Source organism: Megalops cyprinoides, chromosome 13 (genome assembly GCF_013368585.1).
Source record: "Megalops cyprinoides isolate fMegCyp1 chromosome 13, fMegCyp1.pri, whole genome shotgun sequence".
NCBI lineage: Eukaryota > Metazoa > Chordata > Actinopteri > Elopiformes > Megalopidae > Megalops > Megalops cyprinoides.
In genome coordinates, this window is record NC_050595.1 from 31,456,594 (window position 1) to 31,483,609 (window position 27,016).

Genomic DNA, 27,016 nt, shown 5'->3' on the forward strand with positions numbered 1-27,016 from the left:
AATGTGGACATTTTATGGACAATTGTATGTACAATATCTTAAGATAGACCTTTCATTGCTATTGAAAATTATCACTGAATCCTTTTAATGGATGGTAATGTATCATGTACATTCTGTTGGTTTATTTTGTATTTGTCTACCTACAGTATCATGAAAATGTTGGATGTTTCTGGTCAGTTGTGAATTCTGAATACATTTATCATGAAGTAAACTCAACATCAGCCATATGCTGATTTGCTGCTAAAAAATAGCACTGAGGCCTACACCTAATGGTGTTGGCAGCTACTTAACCTAAGGTCTACGTGAGGTCTGTTTCACAAAGCACGGGAAACTCCTCAATACTTCATTCAGTAGCCACATTTACAAAAACTGTGTTTTTAATTCTCAGATTACATTTGAAAGCAGTCTTGTACAAATTCACTATTATAATTTTCATTTGTTGAAAATACATTACGTTGATTTGTTATATAATGCATTTTCTTTTTGTACAAAGGGATTTCATGATTGTTTTAAACATTATTAATTTTACTCACTGGAAAAAAAAACAGTTTTGCTGGATTAAATGTAACCACTGTGTTTGTTTTTAAACCCTGTAAATGATAGAGCTTATGCCAGTTATTTAATTGAGTGCTTTTTATGTTACAATATATTGTTCACATATAACTGTTGTAAATTTATCTAAATATTTATCATTTCTGTATTTTGTTGTTATTTAGTGTGTAAATATTGACAGATTGAATATGTACTTCCCCTATTTACAATACTAATGAGCTGTGTTGTCCCATACAGTGGAAATACTCATCTGCTATAAAACTGTATTTGCATTGAAACTGAAATATGGCACCCTCTTTAAACAGAATTTCAGTGAGTTGTTTTTGATGAATTCTTCCTCATGAGATATGATATAATCCTGACCTACTTTTCTGCAGATGTAGAGCTGGTGATCGTCACATTTTCTTTTCAACATCTTCATCTGAAATGGCTGCAGGACATTTTGTGCAACATTCACTCATCAGCAAAATGGAGCTGTGAAAGCTTGTTTATAGCAGAACTTTCCACACAAAATGGAGACGAGTTTGAATTGAAGTTTGAGCTGCCTTGATTAGGTGGTCTTATGAGGTGCACTTATTCATTTGGAATTTTTTATTATATCCATGAACACATTTATTATGCAAATATGCTAAAAATATTATGCAATGATGTTCAGCTAACACAAATATTAGTAATGGTTTTTGATATTAGCAGATGCTTTGTTGTATAAACATTTAAATGACAAATAGAAATGTGAGCAACTCTAATAAGCTAATCAATACAAATGATCAAATCAGAAGAAAAGTGATGTGCTCCTATATTTGATATATAAGCAGAACATATCCCATGGAATGTGAACAACAGAAAATAGTTTCAAGAGTGAACAAAGAATGGATTTGATGTTTTGTTTTTGGCAAAGAACTTGGGTATGGTTTGTCAGTTATACCACAATTACAATATTAGGTGTATGTGCTCTTAGCTGGAAAATAACTGCAATGATGAAAACTGACATGTGTAATGATTGCTATCTCAGCACTGCAGTTCTCATTGGAACCAAAAATTTTGAGACTCAAGTTTGAGTTTCAACAGTTTAACTTACAGTCTAACCCGTCACTCAAAAAAAAGCACCATGACGTATATTTCAGTCGCCCATATTGATTAAGATATGAAAATGTATAACTTCCACATTATAAATGCTTGCAAGTTATGGCTGTTGGCTGTGCACGTGTTCATGCACATCACAAGAATGGCGTCCCTAAAGCAACATGACAACAATGACTCGAAAGGTAGGTTGATATTTTATTGAAAAAACGCAAATCTCCCTTTGGAATTTTAATGTCCCACGTTTTACTGGCCCCACCCTTTAAAACTCGCTACACAGTAGATCCTTGTTACTACAGAGGTTTTAAAGAATGTGGGCTGAGAATCTCCAGCACCAGGTAATAATGACAGTGACATGATTTCATTAATAGAATAATGTGTTAAACCACCCAAACCAAGAAAATGGACTCGGAACGGATCACAACTACAGCGACCGTGAAACTTGAGTTATTGCTGTGATGTGACTAATTTCAAACTCGCTGCTGCGTGCGCACATTCCATTTTAACCAATCAGCACCGGGCTTCCTGCGACGTCACGTTCCGCGCCTAAAGCTAGCTAACGTTAGATAAAGGGGGACGGGTAGCAAACAGTTAGCTTTTAGCTGGTTACCTAGCCAGCCATTAGAGAACTTTTACAAGATTCATCAAGCGCATACGTGTCATCGGGCGGCTTTCGGGTAAGACATTTTGTTGTATATGTATAATAGTAATTATGTAGCTAACGTTAGCTGTAACAGTACCTTTCTAACGTTAGTCACACTTCTACCCTGTTGCTAGTGCTGGCTAGCTAGCAGGCTTGGTTAGCTGGCCGGTCAGTTCAGTAATACGGCGACCAAAAGGAGCTAGATATGCTGAATCTGTTTACAGGCGGGTCAACTCCGCTAAGTTTAGGCGACTAATTAATTTTGAGAAGTTAACGTTTCCGTAGTTAACTTACGTCGCTGTTTAATAAAAAAAAATACTCATTGGTAGGGGGTACCTATGAAAATGCATCCAAATTGATCACAACTGAGAATGCTTTAGCTTTAGGCTGTTAGCTGAGGTGTGGTTTAACGTTTAACCTCGTAGTGCGTTCTGATTGAATGGGTGTTAACTGGCGTTGGTTAGATTAGCTAATATTTGCCACCTGCTGAAATGCTTCCGAGTTGACAGCGACTGTCATTTAATCAAATTAGCTAGTTACCTATGCCAGCCAGTGACAGTAAGGAAGTAGCCAGCTTAGTATTTGTGAAATACCGGTGTACCTTTGTGAGATGTATAACGTTAGCAAACTCTTAAGTGCTGCTGAGAATGCAGTGTGCGGTAGCTAGCTGAAATAGGTTGCAACTTGGGTAACGTTGGCAAGGAAGTTTGTGAAATTGATTAGCTAATACATAAGCAGATAATAATAATAATAATATAAGCAGATGGCCTGGAAGGGTACCTCACAGCACGTTCAGAAAAGCTGGTCCCATTGGAGAGATTTTTTTTTAATGCAGTTCAGTGTTTGGCTTTAACACATTAGCCCATAGTCTTCAGTCAGCCCCAGGCTCGGGCCAAAGAGCTGAGGATTGAAATTGGCTTGATTTACATCGAGGTGGAGAAAGGAGAGGTAGTCCAAGAAGAGCTTATGAAAGGACTGGACAACAAAAAGCCCAAGATAATTGTGGCTTGTGTTGGAACCATAAGGAAAGCACTTAGGTGAGTGTTGCGAGGGATTTCATTACGTTAAGGAATTGAATGAATTAGCCATCGTAGATCTCTTAACCCCCTTTATAAGAGCAGATGTTACTTATTTAAGCTTGTCTGATTTGATAGTATTCCTGTTTTTAAAGCATTACAATGCTTGGCTATACCACACTAAGCTATAGCTGGCTAAACTAGCTAGCATTTGCTAGGCGCCTGCGTAGTTGAGTAGCGTTATTTGAAGGGCTCGGTCTTCGCGATTCAGCCCCTCCTTTTGACTCTCCGCCCTTGGAGGCGTTTCAAAGCTCCAGTAGCAATGGTCCTACATCGGCACTAGAGAAATATCGTTATATTGCCATCCTGAAAGACACCCAGGTAACGAAATCCACTATTTCTAGCGTTTCGATCGTGAAGTCGTTTTATGTAGTTACCTACAGCATATCTTTGCTATTATCTTCAGTTCCTGCTCCGATTAATTTATACAGCCAGCTGCTACGTTTTCGTGGCCTGGTATTAGATGGTATTGCGTTTTTGTGCAACAATGCCGATCCAGTAATGTTATCTAACGATCAAAGGCATTGTAGGTTCTGCGTAGGGTTTTGGTTTGAGTATTGCACTTGGCGTGTCATTTTCGAGTAAAACGTTATCTGTTGTGTTTGCGGCCGTGTTTACGTTGCCTGGGTTTGCAGGCGAAGCAGGGCCCCATCCACGGCTAAAGGATGCTGGGCTGTCATAATCTTAGCCTTGCTAACTTAGCTGGTATAATACAGTACATGCTCAGCACAGTGGGTGCAACAGGAACATGCCAAGAGAACTATCTCGCTGCGTGTGATACGTTTCAAAAGACCAGTGACCAATTTCAATAGCGATTGCTATTTTGGTTTTGTCGTAACATTACAGAAGAGCAGAACATAATGTAAACACTCCCTCTCGGCGACGGTAACTGGCCTGCTACCTTAGCGATCTTTTTACCTGGAGGGTTGGAAGTTGCCTCATTGTTTGGTATGTAGATCTGTACTTTTAGCAATTCTGATGTAACATAAGCTTCCAGAACCCGCAAGTGTTTCCGGAGAATGCCTCTCTGATTATTTGCGTGTAGTCGTTCAATGCCTGTTTTGACTGAAATATAAACTACATGAATTTAAGCAGTGCCAGTTTGTCTAGATTGAACTGTAGACATTGACCTTTTAAGGTGTTTTTTGTTGTTCAGAGAGTGAAATGTGACATGTCTGCACAAAGAAACTTGTTCACCACACAAACAGACTTTTCTTCTAACTTGGGACGCTGCCAGCTAAATAAATCTATTACCTGCTTTATGTTTAAAACCAGTTTAACCCATTTGCTTGGATCAATATGATATCTGAAACTGCTGCGCCTCCCCTGAAGAATCATTTAGAGTGCATTACATCTGTGTATCCATTCTGCAGAGGCAGAGATGGTCTCTAAGGATTGCACATGGAAAGCTTATTTTCATGGCTTCTGTGCAGCTTAGTTTGGGATCTATAATTTCCAGTGCATGTTGGGGTTTTTTTTTTTTTTTTTGGATCAAATTTGTGGAGAGAATTCTGTTCCATTTGTATTGAAATATTAGCAAGGAGACCTGTAACATGTTACATGATCTTGGGGTTCATACAGTGTCTAATTGCACAGCCAAGTAGCATCTGTTATTGTAATGGTGATCTTTGAGAATATTGTCTGAAGCACTGTTTTTGTAAAAGGGGAGTAGTCCTGTGGTGAATGTGTTCTCGTCTGACAAAAATATAAGCTACAAAACCATAATTATAGTGAACTTACTCCATGTGTGTTTTAAGAAATGGGTTATAGTTTAGCATGTCACTGAAGCCTCATAGTGTATGCAGTGTTATTTTTATAGTGAATAGAAGAGCAGACAGAAAAAGGGCCACTTTTATGGTTGCCTCGTGCTATTTCACAAGATTTTCACAGAATGTTTGAGTTATAGACTAGCACTGAAGGAACTGTCATTAAGAAGCTCTAGATTTTAAGTAGTCCATTTTGTAACAAACTCAAGATAACTTTAGATTTTGACTGCTGCTGGAAAGACATGTATGACATGAGCACCACAAAACTTAGTTGTCTGTCATTGTCATATGGCATTTCTTTGGTATTGTCATTCCAGTGCCTTTACCATGTTTGTGTGTGTGAGAATGTTATCTTGGAGTAAATGGCCTAGACTAACATGTTATAGTTTTTTAATCATCATTATTATGTGTGTCTTTTCAGTTCAATAAGTAAGATAAATACAGGCACATCACCATGGGGGATGACAGTGAATGGATGAAGTTGCCCATTGATCAGAAATGTGAACACAAGGTAACTTTGTGGTTTTTTTTTTTTTTTTTTTGTGAACCAAGTTCATCTCTGCCTTGTTTCTGCACAGGAGATCACTGAAATCTTCAACGCACTTCTGGCCTCAACGCCTGCCTGACCTCTAGCATTGTACTTTGACTTTTTGGTCATTAATTTTCTTTCCACTATGAAGTGGGGGTCATCCTCTGTGTAATGGGTCCAGCTTTGACATGACCATTGCCATTTTTTTGACAGCTGATGGATACTTTATTCTTGTGGAGGTTTGAACACAGGCGTTTAGTCATGTTGTCATGTTGCGTTATTTAGTCATGTCGGAAACTGTTTTTGAGAGGTGGTTAATTGATTTGTGGTTACCCTGATGTCCTAAGCTTTTGATCGATGTGAATTCACAATTTTCTTGTCTCTGCCCTAGTTACATTTTTGGGTTTAATGTTTGTTCAGAATTGATGTACGTACGTTTTTCAAATTTAAGCTTTTTTGACATGTTTAGCGCCAGTGATTTTAAGTTTCAGTGCTATTTTAGACTGTTGCATGAGCACAGCAAATTACAGACTGGTTTCCTACCTCTTGTAGTCATAGATATTGCCTGTATTGTGATTGGGGGAGGTCATCTGTTTGAGAAATAGGATATGATTGTCAGTGCACTGTACTATTAATATTATTAGAAGTTGGTCCCATTTCACACAGAAAAAGCAAGGGACAAATCTAGCAGCCTCATCTTGCATCTTGGGAAGATGAATAGAAATGCCAAGTCATCACAGTGCATAGGCTACTAGATATTGCCTAGCCTAGGAGGCTTTAATTGTGGTATTTAGTGGTGTATGTTTGTTCTGGATCAAAGCATTTCTATTATGATTATCATCAATGGGCATTTCATTTTTCAGCACACAGGGCTAGGTGAAATGGACTTTCTAAAGTTTGTGTTAAAATGAATGACTCAGAAGATTCAAAATGGCATAAGAACCAGAGCAAGCAACTGCCTTCTGCAAGACCCATAATGCTTAATGTATTCCTAAGTGAACTGAGTACCTGAATTTTTTTTTTTCTCCCATAACAAAGCAGCTTGCTTTAATTGTGTTCTTATCCTGCAATCTAAGGTATGGAAAGCCAGGCTAAACGGGTATGAGGAGGCACTGAAGCTGTTCCAGCGGATAGAAGATGAGAAGAGTCCCGAATGGGCCAAATATCTTGGGCTGATAAAGAAGTTTGTGACAGACTCCAATGCAGTGGCTCAGCTCAAGGGCCTAGAGGCAGCCCTTGCATACATTCAAAATGCTCATGTGGCTGGGAAGTAAGTATACCCCTTAATGGTGCTCTGTGAGAAGGTTTATCATGCCTTTACGCATTGTGTGATATCTGACAGCCATTTGAATACCTCCTTGGCTTGGGAAGAATGACGTGATGTAATGAACTCTCTCTGTTATATTATCTCTGCTGTGGTCAAGCCCGGAGAGAACTGCAACAAAGAGAAATTTGGCTCCTGCATAAAAGTTATTTATGAAGACAGCCATAAGACTCGCTCATTGTGTGAAGCACTGATGGAGACAGGGATTACACTGAGTTTTTTTTAAGCAATGGTAGCTCTGGGATCCAAAGTTTCTAAATGCTGATATTAAGTAAACATTGCCCCAAATAGCATGTCTGTAGTTGATTTAGGAAAGCACTTCATAGTGTGAACTGTGCTTGAGAAAATGCTTAGAGGGCATTCACCCTCTTTGGCCTGAAGTGCTTACCTACAGCAATTTGGCTTTGTTTTTCTTGAGGCAGTGGGGCAACTGTGTTTTATGAACAATGTATTTGAAGTGGGTATAAACTTGAAGCTTTCAGCACAGGAATTAGTAACTGCCTCTCTTTCAGAACAACTGGAGAGGTGGTCTCTGGAGTTGTCAGTAAAGTCTTCAATCAGCCCAAGGCTCGAGCAAAAGAGCTGGGGATTGAAATTTGCTTGATGTACATCGAGGTGGAGAAAGCTGAGGTAGTCCAAGAAGAGCTTATCAAAGGACTGGACAACAAAAATCCCAAGATAGTTGTGGCTTGTGTTGAAACCATAAGGAAAGCACTTAGGTGAGTGTTGTGAAGGATTTCATTACGTTAAGGAATTGAATGAGTTAGCCACTGTAGATCTCTTAACCTTCATGAAAAGTCCAGATGTTACTTAACTTCTGAGTGAATGTTTGGAATGCCCTGGAGGAAAATCAGTTTAGTATTTTTAGTGACATGTAAGAATGGTCTCCCAATTATTTCTCAAAATAAGTGGCTTGTGTTAGTTTGTAGCTTTGTATAGAAATAAACATGTTTACTTCATATGTTTATCTGTTGTTGCTTGACTGTGATTTTGTTCCTTTGCAGTGAATTTGGTTCCAAGATTGTTTCCCTAAAGCCGGTAGTTAAAGTGTTGCCAAAACTGTTCGAGTCTCGAGAGAAAGCGGTCCGAGATGAGGCCAAATTGCTGGCTGTAGAGATCTTTAAGTGGATCCGTGATGCCCTGCGACCACCACTGCAGAACATCAACTCTGTGCAGGTAACATTGGCATTATGATGAAAGGCTAAGTTGAACTTCATGTAGGCCTAAGGTCAGGCTCTATTGAGTGCTTGGTTCTTTCATTTCTCTGTATTTGTGACATCTTCAGAAAGCCGTAGCTCAGGATTCAGTGTTGTGATATGGTATTTTGGAAGCCCCATTTTAGGCAATTTGACTATTTGGTTTGCATGTGTGGGTTGACAGTTGAGTTGTAAACCTTCACAATTGGCTGAATAGTGTCTCAGCAGGCAAGTCCATTGGAAGGGGTGTGACAGGTGGGACTTAAAGGTTTAAGGTCACTTCACCACAACCTAGTAATTTAAGTTTCGGTTGATTCAATAGTAGGTGACAGTAGATAACATTGGTGATACTCGATACAGAAGACATTGCTTCCGCTTCCTGTTTTCAAGCTCTGTATGTTAATAAAATTGCTAAGAGGATTGGAAACAACGCAGTGTATCAGTTGTGCAGCTTTTTATGCACTATGATGGTCACGTTCATTATTACCTTAGGCAGCCGTGATATGTGCATATTTAATGTAAGCATTTTAACTAGCTGGATACTACCCCTCTGTACAGTGCTGAGCTTCTTGCTCCTCACAGTGCTTTCCCCCAGAAGCAAACAAAGAAGTGACTAATTAATGGTATTCTAATGAGTGTACGTCTACCCCAGTTGAAAGAATTGGAGGAGGAGTGGGTGAAGCTGCCGACCACAGCCACCAAGCAGACCCGGTTCCTTCGCTCACAGCAGGACCTGAAGGCCAAATTTGAGCAGCAGCAGGCAGCTGGAGGACATGAGGTGGACGGTATGGTCGTTTTTCCTGAAAGGTCATATTTACTAGTGCAACAACCCAACTACAGTGGTTCACATAGAGACTATTCCTTTAAAATAAGCACTAAATGAAGTGCGTCTGTATTATCCTCAACTTGCTTATTTGAAGTCAACACCTAGTAACGGGTAATCAACAACAATTGTGATGGTACCTCGCTAATTATTTTGGCTGTACAGCTCTTTCCCATCTATTCCTGAGAGGTCATTTGAGATTGTGCTTTAATTAGTGAAGGTGACATTTTTATGTTCTAATATGGGGATGCAGGGGAGCTTAAGGCATTGGATGAACTGGAATTATTTTTAACGGCAGGATTGTCAGTGAGGAGCGTTTGACCCCTCTGAGCAGCAGTGTGTGGGCCTCATGTTAAGCTGTGCATTTTTTCAGGAGATGACGATGAGGAGGTGGCCCCACAGGTTGACCCTTACGACCTCCTGGAGGCCGTGGAGATCCTGTCAAAGATTCCCAAAGACTTCTATGAGAAGATTGTAAGCAGTATGGTTATTTTAACATAAGAGAGAAGTAGCTGTAGAAGAGAACCTGCGTCTCTATTGAATGTTTCACTGCATTCACAGTTTGATGTGATTGTTTCTTTTGATTTTGCATTTTGAACCATGTGCTTTGTGAATACAAAGCAGCCTCAATGTCTCTGATGCTGTGTTATTTTAGGAGGCAAAGAAATGGCAGGAGAGGAAGGAAGCTTTGGAAGCAATAGAGGTCTTGACAAAAAATCCCAAATTAGAAAATGGAGACTACGGGGACATGGTCAGAGCCCTGAAGAAGGTAACGCACGCCTCTGAAGGGAATTCAAGGTGCTGTCTTACTAGCAGGCATTTTGTTTGCACGTTTGAAACCTTCCCCATCTGCTTTCTAGGTTATTGGCAAAGATGCTAATGTTATGCTGGTGACGCTTGCTGCGAAATGCCTTGCTGGACTAGCTGCTGGTCTACGGAAGAAGTTTGGAACATATGCAGGACATGTAAGTTCCCCTCAAAGGAAGTGGCATATGTATGTATGGTAACTTATAGATTTCTTCGTTTAATTTAGCTCTAATCTAATCGTAGCTCAATCGAGCTTAATCGTAGCTCTTTCCACATTACTGATCCAGTAGTTGTTGCCCTGCAATTTGCAGTCATCCTACAAAAACTGATTGAAGTTCTTTTGAAGGTGGTGCCAACAATTTTGGAGAAGTTTAAGGAGAAGAAGCCTCAAGTGGTCCAAGCCTTGCAAGAGGCTATCGATGCAGTCTTCCTAACTGTGAGTAACAAAGTTAGTGTTGCCAAAATAATACAGGGACAACATTGAATGCCCCAGATTTTACAAATGCAACTGACATTTACATGGAAATAGAGGGACTTGATGCATCATCTTGATGGGTGAATCTGCTTTTTCCAGACAACTCTGCAGAACCTCAGTGAGGATATCCTGGCTGTGATGGACAACAAGAACCCATCTATCAAACAGCAGGCCTCTTTGTTCTTGGCAAGAAGTTTCCGCCATTGCACTCCTTCCACATTGCCAAAAAGTGTTCTCAAACCATTTTGTGCAGCGTTTCTCAAGGTACGGTCCCTTTCTCTTAGCTGGTTATTCTGAACCAATCCACTTAATCAGTACAGTGTACTTTAAACATCCATGTGCGTAAGAGTTCAATAAATGTGTACGGATGGTTGAATGGAGGTGTGTTTTGATTAACCATGACAGCAAGTGAACGACTCAGCCCCAGAAGTAAGAGATGCTGCGTTCGAGGCTCTGGGCACTGCCATGAAGGTGGTGGGGGAGAAAGCCGTCAATCCCTTCCTAACCGATCTGGACAAACTCAAGCTTGACAAGGTGAGATGCCTGACATGGTTTGTAGACACTTCAACTGTCATTTGAAGTGTAACTGTAGCTCAGTGCATTGGTGTGGTTTCAGAGGTCAACTTGCTGTATCACCGGTTAAGGAAGATTCATGTTAGATAAGTGTCAAATATGATTACTATCACTGGGAATAGAATTGTCAGTATTTGACAATGGGTGATAAACGAATGTTTTTTTTAATTGCATTTCAGGCTCTTATTACTGGTGCGGCTAGCTGTGTTTCTAATGAATCTCTCCAATGAACAGATAAAAGAATGTGCTGACAAAGTGGAGCTGGCAGGTGGCAAGACGGGGGGAGGAGGAGGTGGGGCAGAGAAGAAGGAGAAACCTGCTCCCAAGGCCCAGCCAGTGGAGGAGCCCACTGCAAAACCCTCTGGACCACCCAAAAAGGCCCCTGCCAACAAGGTGAGAAGAGCTGATGCCACACCCTTGAACTTTTTGGTCAACTAGCTGTTTTTTTTTCTTTACAAGCCAAAATAAGTTATTGCATTTTTAATTGCTAGAATTGTACGGTCTGTATAAAACACTGCAACTGTTTCAATTTCTCAATTTCAATTGCCAAATATTTATTCAGAAAGAACACTTCCGTTTCAATTTCCTCATCAGACAACCTGTCATTAAACAGTAAACGAAAAGCAGATGTATGAACAAGTTGGGGTGTTGTGGATCATGTCTCCATGAATCTTACAACTGACATTTATCTTCCTCAATGAATAATGCTTTCCATTCCTGTAAGTGCTCCAGAATGACATGCTTTAGTGACCCTAAGACTTTAACACTTACCGGTCTGCCCATGTAGGTAGATTTTCTTTTTGGCAGGGTAATTTCTGACCCTCCTACTATCTACTTTCCTTTGTAACAGATGTCCATTGACTTGCTTGAGTTTCATCTAAGCTGACCATCTAAGCTTGCTGTGTTAATGCATTGTCATGTTCCTGTTTTGTTTTGTAGTCTGCTGGGCCGCCAAAGAAGGGGAAGCCAGCAGCAGCTGCTGGTGCCAAAGGGAAGAAGGTTCCGGAATCCAAGGAAGCTGTGGAGACGGAGCTGTCTGTATGTTAGGACATGAGTGGGGAGATGAGACTGTCAACACTATTTCTGTCCATCCCCTGTCTAAAATGCTTCATCTGTTTGTCCCATAGCTGGAGGTGTGTGAGGAGAAGTCTGCTGCAGTGCTTCCTGCTTCCTGTATGCAGATGTTGGACAGTGCTAACTGGAAGGAGCGATTGGCCAGCATGGAGGAGTTCCAGAGGGTGAGATTTCATCTCCTCTTGGGTGCTTTTTTCAGTGGCTGAAAAATGATCTGCAATGGAGTAGATTTTGGCCTCCTTATACTATGTAGAATCTTAAATGGTATACCCATGCTAGCACACACACAAGGGAATGACGCTCTTAAATGTATGCTTGATTATGTCATCGTCAGGCTGTAGAGCAGATGGACAGAAGCGAGATGCCCTGCCAAGCTCTCGTCAGAATGTTGGCCAAGAAACCAGGCTGGAAGGAGACCAATTTCCAGGTATGATGCATCCTGTCAGCGCACGCGTCACAAGTGTAGCTCTGAGTGTGCAGTCGTCCTCAGCATCTTACTGTGCGTTCAGGTGATGCAGATGAAGCTGCACATCGTGGGCCTGATTGCCCAGAAGGGATCCTTCTCTAAGACGTCGGCGTTTGTGGTCCTGGATGGGCTGGTGGACAAGGTTGGGGATGTGAAGTGTGGAGGGAAGGCCAAGGAGGCACTGACGGCCATTGGAGAGGCCTGCTCCCTGCCATGGACCGCGGAGCAGGTCAGTCCCTAGAGGAGGGGGGGGAGGGGGAGGGGGGGTCACAAGCTCCGTACTGGGTTGGCTTTGTCTGGAGGAAATAAATTGAGACAGCAATTCTTGTGTTTTTAAGGTTTAAATCCCATGAAAAACAGTGCTTGGGAAATGCACAAAGAGTAATTAGTGGGACTTAAGTTTCAATATAGGAGCCAAAGAGCCTCAACCGCCAATTTCCAAACATTCATTACTTGGATCTTTCTTGCAGGTTGTCTCAATGGCTTTTGCACAGAAAAATCCCAAAAACCAAGCTGAAGCACTGAATTGGCTGGCAAATGCCATGAAGGAATTTGGATTTGCTGGGTGAGTTTTGAGAACTGCTGAAATATCTGATCCATATTTTAATTTTGGGAAATTATCAATACTTATTTCATTTGCTTGTAAACTATGTAAATGGAATACTTTATCAAGACTCATTTTATTCCCTTAGAATAAACGTGAAAGCATTTATCAATAACGTGAAGACTGCTTTGGGTGCAACTAATCCTGTGAGTATACCTAGCTGTGGTTCATCTGAACTTTCAGTATCCAGTAATGCACAGTACTGCTCCAGCACAATTTTCTCAAAAGTGTAAGCTGTAGCAGCTGTTGGCTGCCCTTCCCTCCGTGACTGAAATGCCACTCTGTGTTGCAGGCTGTGAGGACAGCTGCAATCGCCCTGCTGGGTGTTATGTATCTCTACATGGGTGCCCCACTGCGCATGTTCTTCGAGGATGAGAAGCCAGCCCTGCTTGCCCAGATTGATGCAGAGTTTGAAAAGGTAGGGTTTACTCAGCATTTCCATTTACTTGATGATACAGGTCCCAGAAGTCATGCCTCACATGTCTGGTTTGAGCTGTTGCCCTCGTGCCATTGGTTCAGTATGGCTTATTTCATTTGGGTATTGAACCCTAAAACTCTTTCCAAGGTCTTGCCAGCTCTGTGCATTGCATTAATGATGGACTGAGGAAATAAGGACATATGAATATGCCTGGCTGTCTGATCCTGGACAGCTGGATTTGTGTCTTCAAACACAGGGCTGTGTTTTCATGTAAACATGTGACATGGAGGCGTTTGTACCTCAGATGCAGGGCCAGTCTCCACCGGCCCCCATCAGAGGCGCAAAGAAGGCTGCAGAGGACGAGGGAGAAGAGGGCGAGGACCAGGACGATGAGGAGGGTGGGGGAAATGACATCATGGACCTGCTGCCCAGAACTGACATCAGGTTTGTCCCTCTTGGAGAGCAACCCTCCGTGCATTATACCTTTATCTGTGATTTTCCTTTATTTACATGTATGTATTAGGCAGATACTCTTATCCAGAGCAGCTCATATGAAGTGCCTTCAGTGGGGTTAGGCAGTTAGTCACACAGATCCTGAAGCATTAGTGACATTTAAGTGCTGTGGAAAACATTGTCATGAGGGTGTAGTACGTTCTGTGGTAGGGCTTCCAGGCAGTAGGTTTGTATTGCTTTTGTAACACATTTGCAGTGAGCTAATGTCTCTACAAATGCTTGCAGTGCCACCAGGCTTTCATCTTCTATGCTTCGATTGGCATTTAAAGTGAATCCAGTAATTTCTCAACTTGTGTCCGCAGCGACAAGATCACATCAGAAATGGTGTCAAAGATTGGGGACAAAAACTGGAAAATCCGAAAGGAAGGACTGGATGAGGTAGCAGCAGTAATATCAGAGGCCAAGTTTATCAAGCCCAACATGGGCGAGCTTCCTATGGCACTGAAGGGCCGTCTCAACGACTCCAACAAGATCCTGGTAAGATCCTGAAAAGAAATAGGCTGTGACAACATGGACTTAATTACAAACCCTCTTTACTTAGTCATGTTTTCAGGCATAAAGTTAAGTAAAGGGCAAAAAGCTCAAATGAAAATTCTTTCTCAAAGATAAAAATAAACTAAAAATTGCAATAACTAAAATGGCAACATTTGGTATTACAGATTATCTGTGAAGGTCACATTTGAGCTGCAGCGGGTGTGCGAGGGTGTGCACGTTCGAATGAGACGGTGTACGAGAGAGACAGGGCCTACTAAAAGGGGGCTAATATTGATGTGGGTAAATTTCTCTGGTTATTTTGGCTACGCAGCCGATGCCTATCGCTATTTCAAAAGCATTCAATTATCGTACGAACGATGGCAATCATTGCGTAAGAAATAAAGTGAATTGATACATCATTTTGGCTGCATTTTCATCATTAAGTACGAAATATCAAACCTTAAAACTAGCTTGTGCATCCATGCTTTTTCTGAAGCTGCAGGGAGATTCTAGGAGCCCATTTGCTCATAAGTCATTTATGTGAAAAATGGACAGCTCATACAAAAGTAGGGTACTGTGTGGAAGGACTGTGATAAAGTTAAAGCGAAATAAACTATTACTAAAAATACTGTGAAGTGCAAACTGTGTGCTGAAAATTTTTACTTCAATAACTCGACTTCCATGATGATGATGAGGCCAAATGAAGGAGCATCAAAGCGGCAAATGGGTATTTTCAGCTTTGCTGTGAAGTTTAATTTTGTGAACGGTTGCTTAAATGACAACTAATTCAGAAGGGCTGTGCTTTAGGGTAAATTTGAATGTTTCATTTGAAAGAATAAATATACATTACTATTTGTTAAATGTGCAGTGTCAATCTGTTGCAACTTTTAGCATAAGTGCACCAAGTAGTCCTTATTTCTTTTATATTCCAAGCTTGTTTTTTAGCTTAAGCGGAGACTACTTGTACTGATTCAGAAAGGTCCAGTTAGCCTAGTGCAGTTTGGTTAACGGCATGGTTTGAGCACAACAACCCTTTTACTGGATACTTCCATCCTTGTTTCCAGCAGCAGGTCTGAGAAGATGTTTGATTTTCAAGGTCAGATAACGTTGTCTGTCTCCGGCCAATGAGGGAATTTTGTGGAAAGAATGTTAGATACCAGTAGTATTTTTTTCTGACAGAGGAGATGCGTCGGGATCGTACACGCATTGCTTTTCTTTTCTTTTTTTTTTTTTTTTTTAAATCAGGGAATTTAGATAAAAAATATACCGATCACCGATAATCAAAAATTTGCAAATATTGGCCCCGATTATCTAAAGACCAGATAATCGGTCAACCCCTAGTATTAATGCCTCCTCATACTGCGCCATTAGTCATCCTTCGGATGTTGAGTTAGGACCTTTGATTCAGGCTTTGAGAGGTATGTGTCTCAAAGCGGATGATTATATTTTTATACCTGTGAGGTTCTTTTACTGCCACAGCAGGCTGCAGAGTATTTACATGCAATTTTAAATCTGTTCAGTTACTGCACATGTTCTCAGCTGTGTGCAGTGTTGTAAATTCGTTTTGCCCCCCCCAGGTCCAGCAGACACTGAGCATCCTGCAGCAGATTGCCACTGCCATGGGTCCTGCCCTGAAGCAGCACGTGAAGAATCTGGGCATTCCCATCATCACAGTCCTGGGGGACAGTAAGGTACGTGCACACAAGGAAACCCAGCTGTGTGCTGCATATACACAGCGGTCAGGGCTGGTGGTGTTACCATCGTGTCCGTCTGTTCCAGAACACGGTGCGTGCGGCTGCCCTGACGACGCTGAATGCCTGGGTGGAGCAGACGGGCATGAAGGAGTGGCTGGAGGGGGAGGATCTCTCTGAGGAGCTCAAGAGGGAGAACCCCTTCCTTAGGCAGGAGGTAAGAGGAGAAGCGTTTGTGTGCCTCTTCACACAAAGATGGCTCTGATACACCTTGAGTTTATAGCTGTGTGTTAAAATGCATGTAATTGGTCCAGAGCCAGGTGCTGTCCCGAGGCGATAGCATTTCGCTCTGCCAGCTCTCCAAGGTTGCTTTTGTTTTCTCTCATGTTGTCTTCTGTCTCGGCTGGAGTCCACCCCCTGTTGTGAGAAATCGATAAAGCAGCAGAAGAAACTGGACCAGCCCACTGCAGTTTATTAAATTGGCTCCTGGCTGGCAACAAGCCACCATGAGAGGGCGTGTATGACATCATTCTGCTCCCGAGCTCCCTACAGTCCTGCACCTGGAGGAGAGCAGCTTTTAAAATAACTCAGCCCCCACAAGCTCAATCAGGTGGATTATATTTGGGTGAGACTGGTGGGACTGGAGCCTTGCAGACATTGTAGCTGTCTGGGACTGCACGTGGGTGCCTGCAGGGGGTAATACTGGGACCAGGCAGTTTCAACTACTTCCAAATGAGTTTCCAGGTCACCGACCCACTCTGGCTCGAGTTTGACTCCAGATTGGTCTCCAGTCCAAAGCCTAAATGAATCCTGCTGAACTAAGCAGTTCCTTTGACAGCACTGACTGGCTCTCAAACTCTAAACCCCTCAGATTCTAGGCTGGCTGGCAGAGAAGCTCCCGACGGTGCGCTCAGTGTCGCCAGACCTGATGATTTGCGTGCCTTACCTGTACGCCTGTCTGGAGGACCGCAACGGAGATGTGCGCAAGAAGGCCCAGGACGCACTGCCCGTCTTCATGATGCACCTGAGCTTCGAGAAGATGATGAAGGCCACGGGCAAGCTCAAGGTGTGTTCATCAGCAGCAAGGACCAAGATTTGCACCAAAAAGGAATTGTAGCTTTAACCAGCCAGACAATAGTGCATAAAACCTCATTTCCAAAGTTTCCTTTCATAGTCACAAGCTGAGATTGGACATGGCTTTTGAGTTCAATACCTGAAAGGTTGCATGTAAGGGAGGACTGTTTATAAGGGAACCAATGAGATGTGAATGTGTATGTGGATTTGCGTCCCATTGTCGAAACAACCTATAACATGCCACTTTCTGTAGCCTGCCTCCAAGGACCAGGTGGTAGGCATGCTGGAGAAGGCACGAGCTGTCATGCCGGCCAAACCTGCCGCTCCTGCCAAAGCCGGGCCCTCCAAAGCGCCCGCCAGTGCCCCTGCTGCAAAGCCTGCCGCTGGTTTGTTCACCTTTTCCATTTGAAACACGAGACAAATGTAAACTCCATACTTTATTTACATTTAAACTCAATTTTATAGGCATAATACCAGATACTGTTCTGTAAAGAAGCGTTTAAGGTAATACTTAGAACCCTAAACCATGTTTGCGCCCTCTTTGTCTGCTGTGGTACTCTTTGTAATACCTGTGCCTTCCATTTGTTCTCCTGGATTCTATCAAACCTTTTTATAAGCCCACGAAAAGCTGTACAGCTTTCTTGGCGTAAACACCTGTTCTTACTCTTGTTGCAGCTTCAGCTAAAGTTCAGCCTGTCAGTGAAGATGGGGGGGGGTTTGAATCCAAGCCAGAAGCCAAGAAAGTCAAACCAGGAGGAGCTGCCAAAGGAAAGGTGGGGTCCCTTCTGTCCTCCATAATTATCATTTCTATGGTTCTGCTGCTGACTGTATCCTTTACACACTTCTGATTAAGATGCCCCAGTCTCACCAGTTGTGTCAGAGCACAGTACATGATGTGACCCAGTTGCTCTACCTGCTTGACATCTAAGAGATATATCTGGTAGTATAGCACCTCACAGGAACTCAGAACAAGTGTAAAGAATGAAGTAATAGTTTCAGTACAGGAAAGGAGCCTGTCAGAGGACTGTCAGACTGCCAAATGGGACCAGGAAAATCATGGACTTCACTGGCATCTCAACCAGATCTGCTAGCTCTGGCCACAAGCATGACTTAATGTACAGTTGAGTTCTGCAGGCTGGATTAAAGCTGCCATAACTACAGGGTGTGCATGTGTCCACTCATTCTCACTTTTGTGGGTGCTGTTAAAGTTCTTACAGAACTCTTAAATGATCTTTTCTGTCTGCTTCTCACTGGTGATTCCATATAAGCATATATGCTAATGTCTCACACTGTTGTCAGGGCGTTGCTGGGAAAAAGCCCCCTGTCAAAGCAAATGCCAAGGAAGAGGAAGACAAGTCTGGCCCCATGTTCATCCTGGTTCCCGGTGGGAAGGAGCAGAGGATAAAAGAAGAGAAGGCATTGAAGGCAAGGCTGTGCGCTCGTAGCCCTCGGATCGGTGCTGTGGGTGGTGTAGGGGGAGAGCAGGGGTAGGTATTAAATCATTGCTCTGTGTCACAGATCCTGAAGTGGAACTTCCTGACCCCGCGAGATGAGTACGTGGAGCAGCTGAAGACCCAGATGTCCACGTGCCTGGCCAAGTGGCTGCAGGACGAGCTCTTCCACTTCGACTTTCAGCACCATGTCAAAGCCATTGGCGCGATGATCGAGGTGTGCTTTCGGTTCAGGAGCAAGCTGGCTGGCATCAGTGTTCTTCCAGTTACCGCTAGTGTCCGGCAGTCTGTTTTGTACTGGAATGCCATACTTGGTATTTTTGTTTCTACAGAGGCGCAAGGCTACAAGAATTAATGTGTTTAATGTGGTTGTAATATGTCCCTCTTGGCATGTCACACTCCCTTGAGTCAAAGTGAAAATAAATGTAGGATGAATAATTATAGTTACCCAATCAAAAAAATCCTTGACTGCCATTTGTGAATGGTATATGCAGTGGATGGACAGCACCGTTAATTTGTCCCCGTCCTCTGGTGAAGCACATGGAGGACGAGAAGGATGCCACCATTAGTTGCCTGGACCTGATCCTGAAGTGGTTCACGCTGCGCTTCTTTGACACCAACACCAGCGTCCTGATGAAGGTGCTGGAGTATCTGAAGCTGCTGTTCACCATGCTCAACCGGGAAAACTACCACCTGAGCGAGTACGAGGCGTCCTCCTTCATCCCCTACCTCATCCTCAAAGTGAGTCCCTCGCGACCAGCTCCAGACACAAAGATGCACACCTGAATGCCGCTGCACTTGGGCAAGGATCATCTAACCTGTTGGCCCACCATAGCTAAATCATCTGTGGTCCTCGAGAACTCTGCTGAGTTTCGTTGCATTCTCTCCCCCCGTAGGTAGGGGAACCAAAGGATGTGGTGCGCAAAGATGTCCGCAGCATCCTCACCATGTTGTGCAGGGTGTACCCCGCCAGCAAGCTTTTTGTCTTCCTCATGGAGGGGACCAAGTCCAAGAACTCAAAGCAGCGAGCAGGTAGATAGCAGGCGTACTTCTACATAATACTGCTTTTCATCCTCATTCATAAAAAAATGTCCTAGTCTGATTTAAGGGTGTGTTTTTTTTGAATGCATGCACTGTGGTTCATTTGACTTTGCTTTAACAGAATGCTTAGAGGAGCTGGGCTGCTTGATTGAGTCGTATGGGATGAACGTCTGCCAGCCGACTCCAGCGAAGTCCCTCAAAGAAATTGCCGTCCACATCGGCGACCGTGACACATCAGTTCGCAACGCCGCGCTCAACACTGTGGTCTGCGTGTATAACGTCTGTGGGGACCAAGTGTTCAAACTCATAGGCAACGTAAGTCCCATCCCCCAACATCCCAGCCAAGCAGGTGCGACGGGCTCAATCTGATCGTCAGCATGTTACGATTAACACTTGACGTGGACACCACTGCTGAGGGTTTACCCATTCTCTTTGCTTGAGAATTCTCTCACTTGCTGAGCTTTAATAGGATTCACTGCAAAATGGAATGTCCAAACAGGATAAAGCCCCCACAGCGTGCATCATATGCTCTCTGATTATAGCCCTTTGGGTAACAGGCAAAGAATGGAGATTGAGTTTCCCAGAAGTGCACAGTTGTTTTGACTGACCTCTGCTCTGTTAAACTGTTAAGCTCTCAGAGAAAGATATGAGCATGCTGGAGGAGAGAATCAAGCGTTCTGCCAAGAAGACGCCAGCTGCACCCATCAAGCAGGTCGAGGAGAAAGCCCAGCGGGCTCAGCCGGGCAACCACAACGCCAGCCTGGCGCGCAGGCCTCCCCCAGACGAAGTGCCCACTAAGCTCAAGTACGCCACTCGCCACTCTCCCTCTCAGCACGTCAAGAGCTTTACACATCACTGCCTTTGACTTGCATGACTTCCTCCCTCTCTAACATTTTCTCCTGCACTTGCTTTTCAAGTCTCATTTAGATGTTGAGCCTGCTCTCTTCCTAAATGCTCTCTCTGACCTCTCTCTCACTGCTTTCCATGGACAGAATTATGTATCGCACTTACAGGATGTAAGTATCACTGCTAGAGTGGCTTATTGTATTTGCGAGGCTCTCAGCCAGATGAGCTGAAACCAGCCTGTAATTCACAAATGAATAAGCGGAAATGGACATGAAATCCAAAGACAGGATTGAGAGTGTGGCTGGTTTCCTTGGAGAAGTAGTGGCCTGGGGCATTTGCGATCATGCCTTGAATGCTCATAATTGCCTTGAGGGTTTTTTTTTTTTTTTTTTTTGGTGGACAGCAGTCAGGACGCTGTTTTCTCTCTCTCTGAGTAGTCAGGCACGGGCCCAGAGCGCTCACAACGAGCAGTCCTCCCCCTCCATCCCCAAAGAGTTCCAGCTGGATCTGGACATGATCGAAAACGACCACACCAGAGTCAGCGAGCTGCCCGATCTGGTGCAGCACAAGCTGGACGAGTTGCTGGAGCCTGTCACCATCCCCGAGCCCAAGTACGCGCCACCCAGGACGCCAACACAAACGCATAGCTGGATCTGTTTACTCCCAGGCATTCATTACATTACACTGTTATTTGTATAGGAGTGTCTGCTGAAGTGCCTCTGCCTCACCCTCACCTGCAGTATGTGAATGCAGCTGCTACAACGTGCAAAGTAAATGAGCAACAGTGTACTGCAGACTTGTTACGTTGCAGTAGTACTTAGTCTTGGTTCCGGTCAGTAAGTGCTGTTTGCCCACCCCCCACAGGATCCGCGCTGTTTCCCCCCACTTCGACGACCTGCACAACAGCACCGCCTCCACCATCAACTTTGTCATCTCGCAGGTGGCCAGTGGAGACATCAACACCAGCATCCAGGCCCTGGCTCAGGTACAAGCGGTCTCCCTACTCTGACGTGACTGACAGCTGGGCAGCAGCACAGCCTGGCTCGTTACACCTGCATACTGCGTTATCTCTGTGGGGGGATGATTAAATAAAAATGATCATGTATGGCCAGATGAATATGTTAAATAAAAATGATCAAATACCTTTACATTCATACACTTTTCAGATTAGTTTTCCTTGTTGCTTACTAATTTATCTGATGAGCAGGCATATTAGCACTGTATTTACAGTGACAGGTTCTGAGCAAAAAGTAGGAGAAGGTCCTTAAAATGAAGTAACATTTACAACAGTAAATCTGGTGCACATTACCTTATATACTCCCATTTTTTCATTTGCCAGCTGCCAAATAACTTTTAGTGTGTCATTTTCCACTTTTGAAAGACTTGACTATCATGCCATTCAGGTGTTGGAGAGATTTTGGTGACTGTTTTGAGTTCTTTGCTGTGAGCAAATAACATCTAAAGTTCTGACTGACTACCAGGAGCAACTAATAATGACTGTCATTTAACAGTGGTATCACATCTCATGACAGCTGTGCAATATTACAAATGTTTACCTAATAGTTCATCAGATTTTGTTTGTACGATATTCTTCAAGGGGTGTGATTACTGAAGCATCGGATGATTATTAAGAAATATAAATTGCTTGCGCCTGTATGCAACTTTGGATTTTAACCTAAATGTATGCTTGTATGTTTCATATGCATAACTGAAATCAGAAGTATTCATGTTCTCCATTTTGTGCATGAGCAGAAATTTCAGCAGTACTTTAACCTGCATGCTGATGAATGAGACCCCAGAAGCTGACCTGTGTTTCTGCGGTTACCGCACGCATCCCCAGATTGATGAGGTACTGCGGCAGGAGGACAAGGCAGAGGCCATGTCAGGCCACATCGACCAGTTCCTCATCGCCACCTTAATGCAGCTCCGGCTTATATACAACACGCACATGGCCGATGACCGGCTGGACAAGGCGGACATCTTTAAACTCTACAGCTGCATCATTGGCAACATGCTCTCAGTGAGTACACACACACCCCGGGAACTCCCTCCGCTTCAGGGGATTGCAATTTTCATCCTGGAGTTGCATCACAACAGGGGCCTGTGCATTATTAAACGCAGACACTGCACCTCGGGTTTCCCATTTTAAGGCTGCAGATTCTCACCAGCTGCCTTCAAAGCTTGCTGTGGAAGCTCAAATTTACCAATAGTATTTTGAAAGAACAGTTTCAGGGCTTTACTACTCTGCTTGAATTCACACAGGGCCAGTCTGGAATATCTTTGAGAAAAAGAGTAAATGGTATTAAAAAAATAAATAACGCAAAGTGCAGTACCTTAATTTTCCATTTTTGAATGAATCCTTTTATTTGAACTATTCATGTGAGGCCCAGCTTGGGTAGAGTGCTTTGCATAAATTTATAGCAGATATCACTTTACCTATTTGCCAAGGCTTCCCATCCATACCGCTGCATGCATTGTAGCTGGTGTGACAGTCATTGAAGTCCTCCTGAAACAGAAGTTACATTGAGAGAGGTTCCTCTCTCAGCACTGCATGCTGAGGAGTGCTGAGTTGCACCTGCTGGTGGCGATGCTCAGCATTGCCCCCCACCCCCAAAAAAAACATCATGTCATACAGCTAAAGCATGCTGCTGGGTCCTGTTGCAGCTGTTCTCCATGGAGAGTCTGGCGCGGGAGGCGTCCATGGGCGTGCTCAAGGACCTGATGCACGGCCTCATCACCCTGATGCTGGACTCACGGGTGGAGGACATTGAGGATGGCCAACAGCTCATCCGTTCTGTCAACCTGTTGGTGGTGCGGGTACTGGAGAAGTCAGACCAGACCAACATCCTGAGGTTTGTTTCCTGCCAGCCTCTAGTAATTCTGTACTTAGCCTAATGTCAAGTTTCCATTAACGCATTAACTTTTGATACCATTATACTTCGTAGAATGGAATATGACTGCTCTGTTTGAAATGTTTTTGTCCCTTAGTGCACTTCTGGTGCTCCTACAGGACAGCCTAATTACCACTGCAGGCTCGCCAAAGTTCTCTGAGCTTGTCATGAAGGTAAGGTCAGCGTGTCTGTCTGACATACGTGTGCAGTTTTGTACTTGAGTGCAATGAGAATAATGCTTGAATAAGTGAGCCTCAGTCCTCATTCAGAACATGCCCCTCCTGTCGCTGCCCCCCCCCCCTCCATCCCCCAGTGTCTGTGGAGAATGATCCGCTTCCTTCCGGAGACCATCGACAGTGTCAACCTGGACCGCATCCTGCTAGACGTCCACAACTTTATGAAGGTATTCCCCAAGGAGAAGCTGAAGCAGCTGAAGAGTGACGTGCCGCACAGGACCCTGAAAACCCTGCTACACACACTCTGCAAGCTCAGGGGCGCCAAGGTACACTACCACTGTCCTGCTCCGCGCTAACAGCGCTACCATTCAACAGTGCTGTAGAGGCATGACTCCTAACCCTACATTCTAATGGTCCCCAAGCATTACTATTTGGAACCATTGCATTGAATAATTTCTTGTTTCCAGTTCGTGGGCATGCAGGTGCTGTGGTTTTGGTCATCCTTGTGAAGAGTTAAGGGAAACTGGATTGGGTTGGTTTTGCATGGCTCTGAGTGTGGATTCTTCCATGCTGCAATTGCACAGATCCTGGATCACCTGTCCATGATCGAGAACAGGAACGAATCGGAGCTGGAGACCCACCTGAGGCGGGTGGTGAAGCACTCCAGTGACCTCTCCAGCATGAAGTCTGACAGGGGCACTGAGAAAGGAGCCATGCGAACGGTACACTCAGCACATACCATCAGTCAGAGCTGCCACTCCACACAGATGGCCACTACTGCTGTTACACAACAATCTGTCTGACATGAAGTCTGTCGTCCGTCGTGATGACATATCTCCCCATAACTTGCAGGATGAAAAGATGTCAAAGGCAAAAGTGAGCGACATCCTGTCCGAGATTTTCAAAAAGATTGGATCCAAGGAAAACACAAAGGAGGTGATGGGTTTGTTTTTTTTTTTTTTTTTTTTTTGGACTGTTCCCTTTCTGTGCGTTGATGCAGTGTGAGATGCATGTGGGGTGTAGTTGTTCCTCGATGTTGGAAGTCTCTTCTCCGCCGGCAGGGATTGACAGAGCTGTATGAGTACAAGCAGAAGTACTCGGATGCAGACATCGAGCCCTTCCTGCGGAATGCCTCCCAGTTCTTCCAGAGCTATGTGGAGCGAGGGCTGCGCATGATCGAGTCCGAGCGCGAGGGCAAGGGCAGGATCCAGGCCTCCAGCACGGGTATGTCCTCACCTTTCAAACACCTCCCATCCAGCCAGCGCTGCAATGTCATGGTCAACCTCCTGATGAGAGGAGCCCAGGGTGTAGCCACAGCATTTCACCAAGGCTTTGATCTCTCAGCTAACAGGTGTGGTTAAGATGGAGGCTGTTTCAGAGGGGACTCAAAGGCAGAGGTGACCTTTATTACTGTCTCTCCCTTCAGTTACTTCCCATGGTACAGACACCACTACGTATGTGCCAAGCTCCAGCACAGTGCCACTGGGAACCAACGGGGAGGAAATCAAGCCGGCTGTGTACTATGAGAGGTTGAAAATCCTGAGGCAACGCCACGGACTGGAAAACAGCGCCAAGGTACAGAGATTTCCTCTCATCTCCTGAACTGACCTTAGACGTGGAACTCAAGCTCCTGGATGTTGCATGTGATGTGTACAATAGCTATATTCAAGTTGTGTTGCATTATGGGATGTCTGCTTAGCTGATGCTCTTGCTGTATGATTTTTACCTTTGCTGCATATTTATTGAGGCAACTTGGGTAACCAGGATGTGTAGCCTGTGTTTGGTTCTATCCATGTGCCTTTCTAGGTATTTAGGTAGAGCTGTTCTAGAAGAGTATCATAATTGCAGCTTGTGGTACTTTGCATGTACTTTGCATACATTACATATGTGTCAAAATGGAAGCTGAAAGTCTAACATTGATATTTTGGATTTTGAAAAGAGGTTGCAGACTTAATGCAGTTTTCAAAGGCCACAGTCACGGCGAAGTCCACATTCCAGCCTCTCCCTCTCTCTCTCTATCAGCAGGAAGAAGACAGGCCCCCCTTGACGACCCTGCTGTCCAAGCCCTCGGTGGCCTCGTCCACCGACATGCTGCACAGTAAGCTGTCCCAGCTGAAGGAGTCCCGCGAGCACTACCACCAGGAGCAGCCCCACTCTCACAGCCCCACCCGCTCCTCCTCCCCTGCCACCAACCTGGACGACCTCAAGAAGAGGCTGGAGAGAATAAAGAGTAACCGCCAATAAGGCCAGCCCCCCAGCCCTCGCTCTAATGCTTTCCCAGACCCCTCTGCAGGGCTCACCCCATGTATGAAGAAGGTCCAATTGTACATTAAGTGGACTACTTTTGGTTAAGTATTGTGGCACAATTATTTGTACATACTGTAGGCTTCCAAACCACTTATGCTTTCGAGAGTCATTGTAGAATTTTAGTGTACAGTTTCTCTGTGCTTGTTGCTGTAATTTGTGAATCTTGACCTGTCCTTTTTTAGAGGTTTTAGAACTCCTCATTAATATGCTCTTTCTTTTCTGAGTCTTTCTGTCAGTTCTCTACTGTTTGCTCATTTCCTTTACTAAAGTTCTTGTGCAACTTGAAGTATCGATTCTGTTCTGTTTCAGAATCATCGCGCATGGCATAAAGTGATGTTTTATAGTTTTCATTCTAAAACGATGCTTATGAAAACATTGCTTAACTTATGTTCCAATGCCTCTTGCATACTGTAGCAGAATATTACCAGTTACATTTTTTAATTTATTTAGGATGAGTATAGTCATTAATTGTTCCTCTGATTTGAAGTGCATAATCTATAGTGAAATGGCAATAATAAAGAAACATTTTTTTTTATAAACCAAATTGCGTGTGTGAGAGAGAGAGGTGCTGCTGTGAAGTGATTTGTGTTGATGGTTCTTGTGTAGCTTGCCAAATACAACGATGCAAACTCCTCACCTTTTGGCGAAATTCGCCGTTTTAAGATCAAAATAGGTCACCTACGAGATTCGTGTAGATCCGAGCAGAAATTGTTTTGGGCGGGAGTCGGTCGGGTGACCGACAACAGCAGAACTTCAGAAACACTTTTTACCTCCTCTGTGGATTGCATTTTTTTTCCCACCCGCATTCTGCGAAAACCCGCTCCTACTCTGCCTCTACCATCTCACTCTTCCACCAACGAAGGCAACGAGTACTAGCCAATCAGAGAAGGTAAAAAAAAAAAAAAATTAAAAAAGGCCTCTGCGTTCCACTTGGAAGGCAGGTGACTTGGTAGTCACTGCCTTCGTAGGCAGCACTTTAACCTCAGAAGGCAATGGTAGAAATTGTTTGGAATGCCCTTTGAAGTTTAAATGCGACTTACGTTTACTCCCACATCACCATCTTCATCAAACAAGCGCAGTATTGACACAACGCGTTCACACAAAGCTTCACAGGCACCAAACAAATTTAAATAATTGAAAGGATAA

The 27,016-nt window shown here is 43.8% G+C and overlaps 1 protein-coding gene across 5 annotated transcripts; it reads left to right on the forward strand.

Moving 5' to 3' along the window:
* Window positions 1-2,212: 2,212 nt before the first annotated feature.
* ckap5 (cytoskeleton associated protein 5) lies at window positions 2,213-26,321 on the forward strand. 5 transcript variants are annotated; one of them, XM_036543295.1, is made up of 45 exons: window positions 2,213-2,309; window positions 5,539-5,628; window positions 6,723-6,916; window positions 7,483-7,689; window positions 7,975-8,146; window positions 8,819-8,951; window positions 9,363-9,463; window positions 9,645-9,758; window positions 9,850-9,954; window positions 10,143-10,232; window positions 10,371-10,535; window positions 10,677-10,805; window positions 11,079-11,237; window positions 11,784-11,882; window positions 11,972-12,082; window positions 12,253-12,345; window positions 12,428-12,613; window positions 12,855-12,949; window positions 13,077-13,134; window positions 13,281-13,406; window positions 13,711-13,850; window positions 14,222-14,396; window positions 15,971-16,084; window positions 16,173-16,301; window positions 16,956-17,150; window positions 17,412-17,544; window positions 17,834-17,931; window positions 18,458-18,583; window positions 18,677-18,826; window positions 19,147-19,350; window positions 19,506-19,641; window positions 19,772-19,965; window positions 20,282-20,454; window positions 20,643-20,666; window positions 20,934-21,107; window positions 21,361-21,481; window positions 22,337-22,516; window positions 23,161-23,348; window positions 23,485-23,560; window positions 23,701-23,889; window positions 24,148-24,285; window positions 24,416-24,499; window positions 24,625-24,787; window positions 24,990-25,138; window positions 25,586-26,320. In XM_036543295.1, the coding sequence occupies exons 2-45, from the start codon at window positions 5,572-5,574 to the stop codon at window positions 25,805-25,807; spliced, it is 6,069 nt and encodes a 2,022-aa protein (XP_036399188.1). In that variant the 5' UTR covers window positions 2,213-2,309; window positions 5,539-5,571; the 3' UTR covers window positions 25,808-26,320. The 5 variants fall into 5 exon arrangements, with proteins under 5 accessions (XP_036399188.1, XP_036399189.1, XP_036399187.1 ...); XM_036543296.1 differs by lacking the exon at window positions 2,213-2,309 and adding an exon at window positions 3,584-3,672 and having other exon boundaries at window positions 25,589-26,321; XM_036543294.1 differs by lacking the exon at window positions 2,213-2,309 and adding an exon at window positions 3,584-3,672.
* Window positions 26,322-27,016: the final 695 nt, after the last annotated feature.

Excerpts from the sequence above, each read along its gene's own strand:
- ckap5 (XM_036543295.1), top strand. The coding sequence starts at position 5,572 with ATGGGGGATGACAGTGAATGGATGAAGTTGCCCATTGATCAGAAATGT. Across the intron at positions 6,917-7,482 it reads AATGCTCATGTGGCTGGGAA|AACAACTGGAGAGGTGGTCT; the intron begins GTAAGTATACCC and ends CCTCTCTTTCAG. Across the intron at positions 25,139-25,585 it reads GACTGGAAAACAGCGCCAAG|CAGGAAGAAGACAGGCCCCC; the intron begins GTACAGAGATTT and ends TCTCTCTATCAG.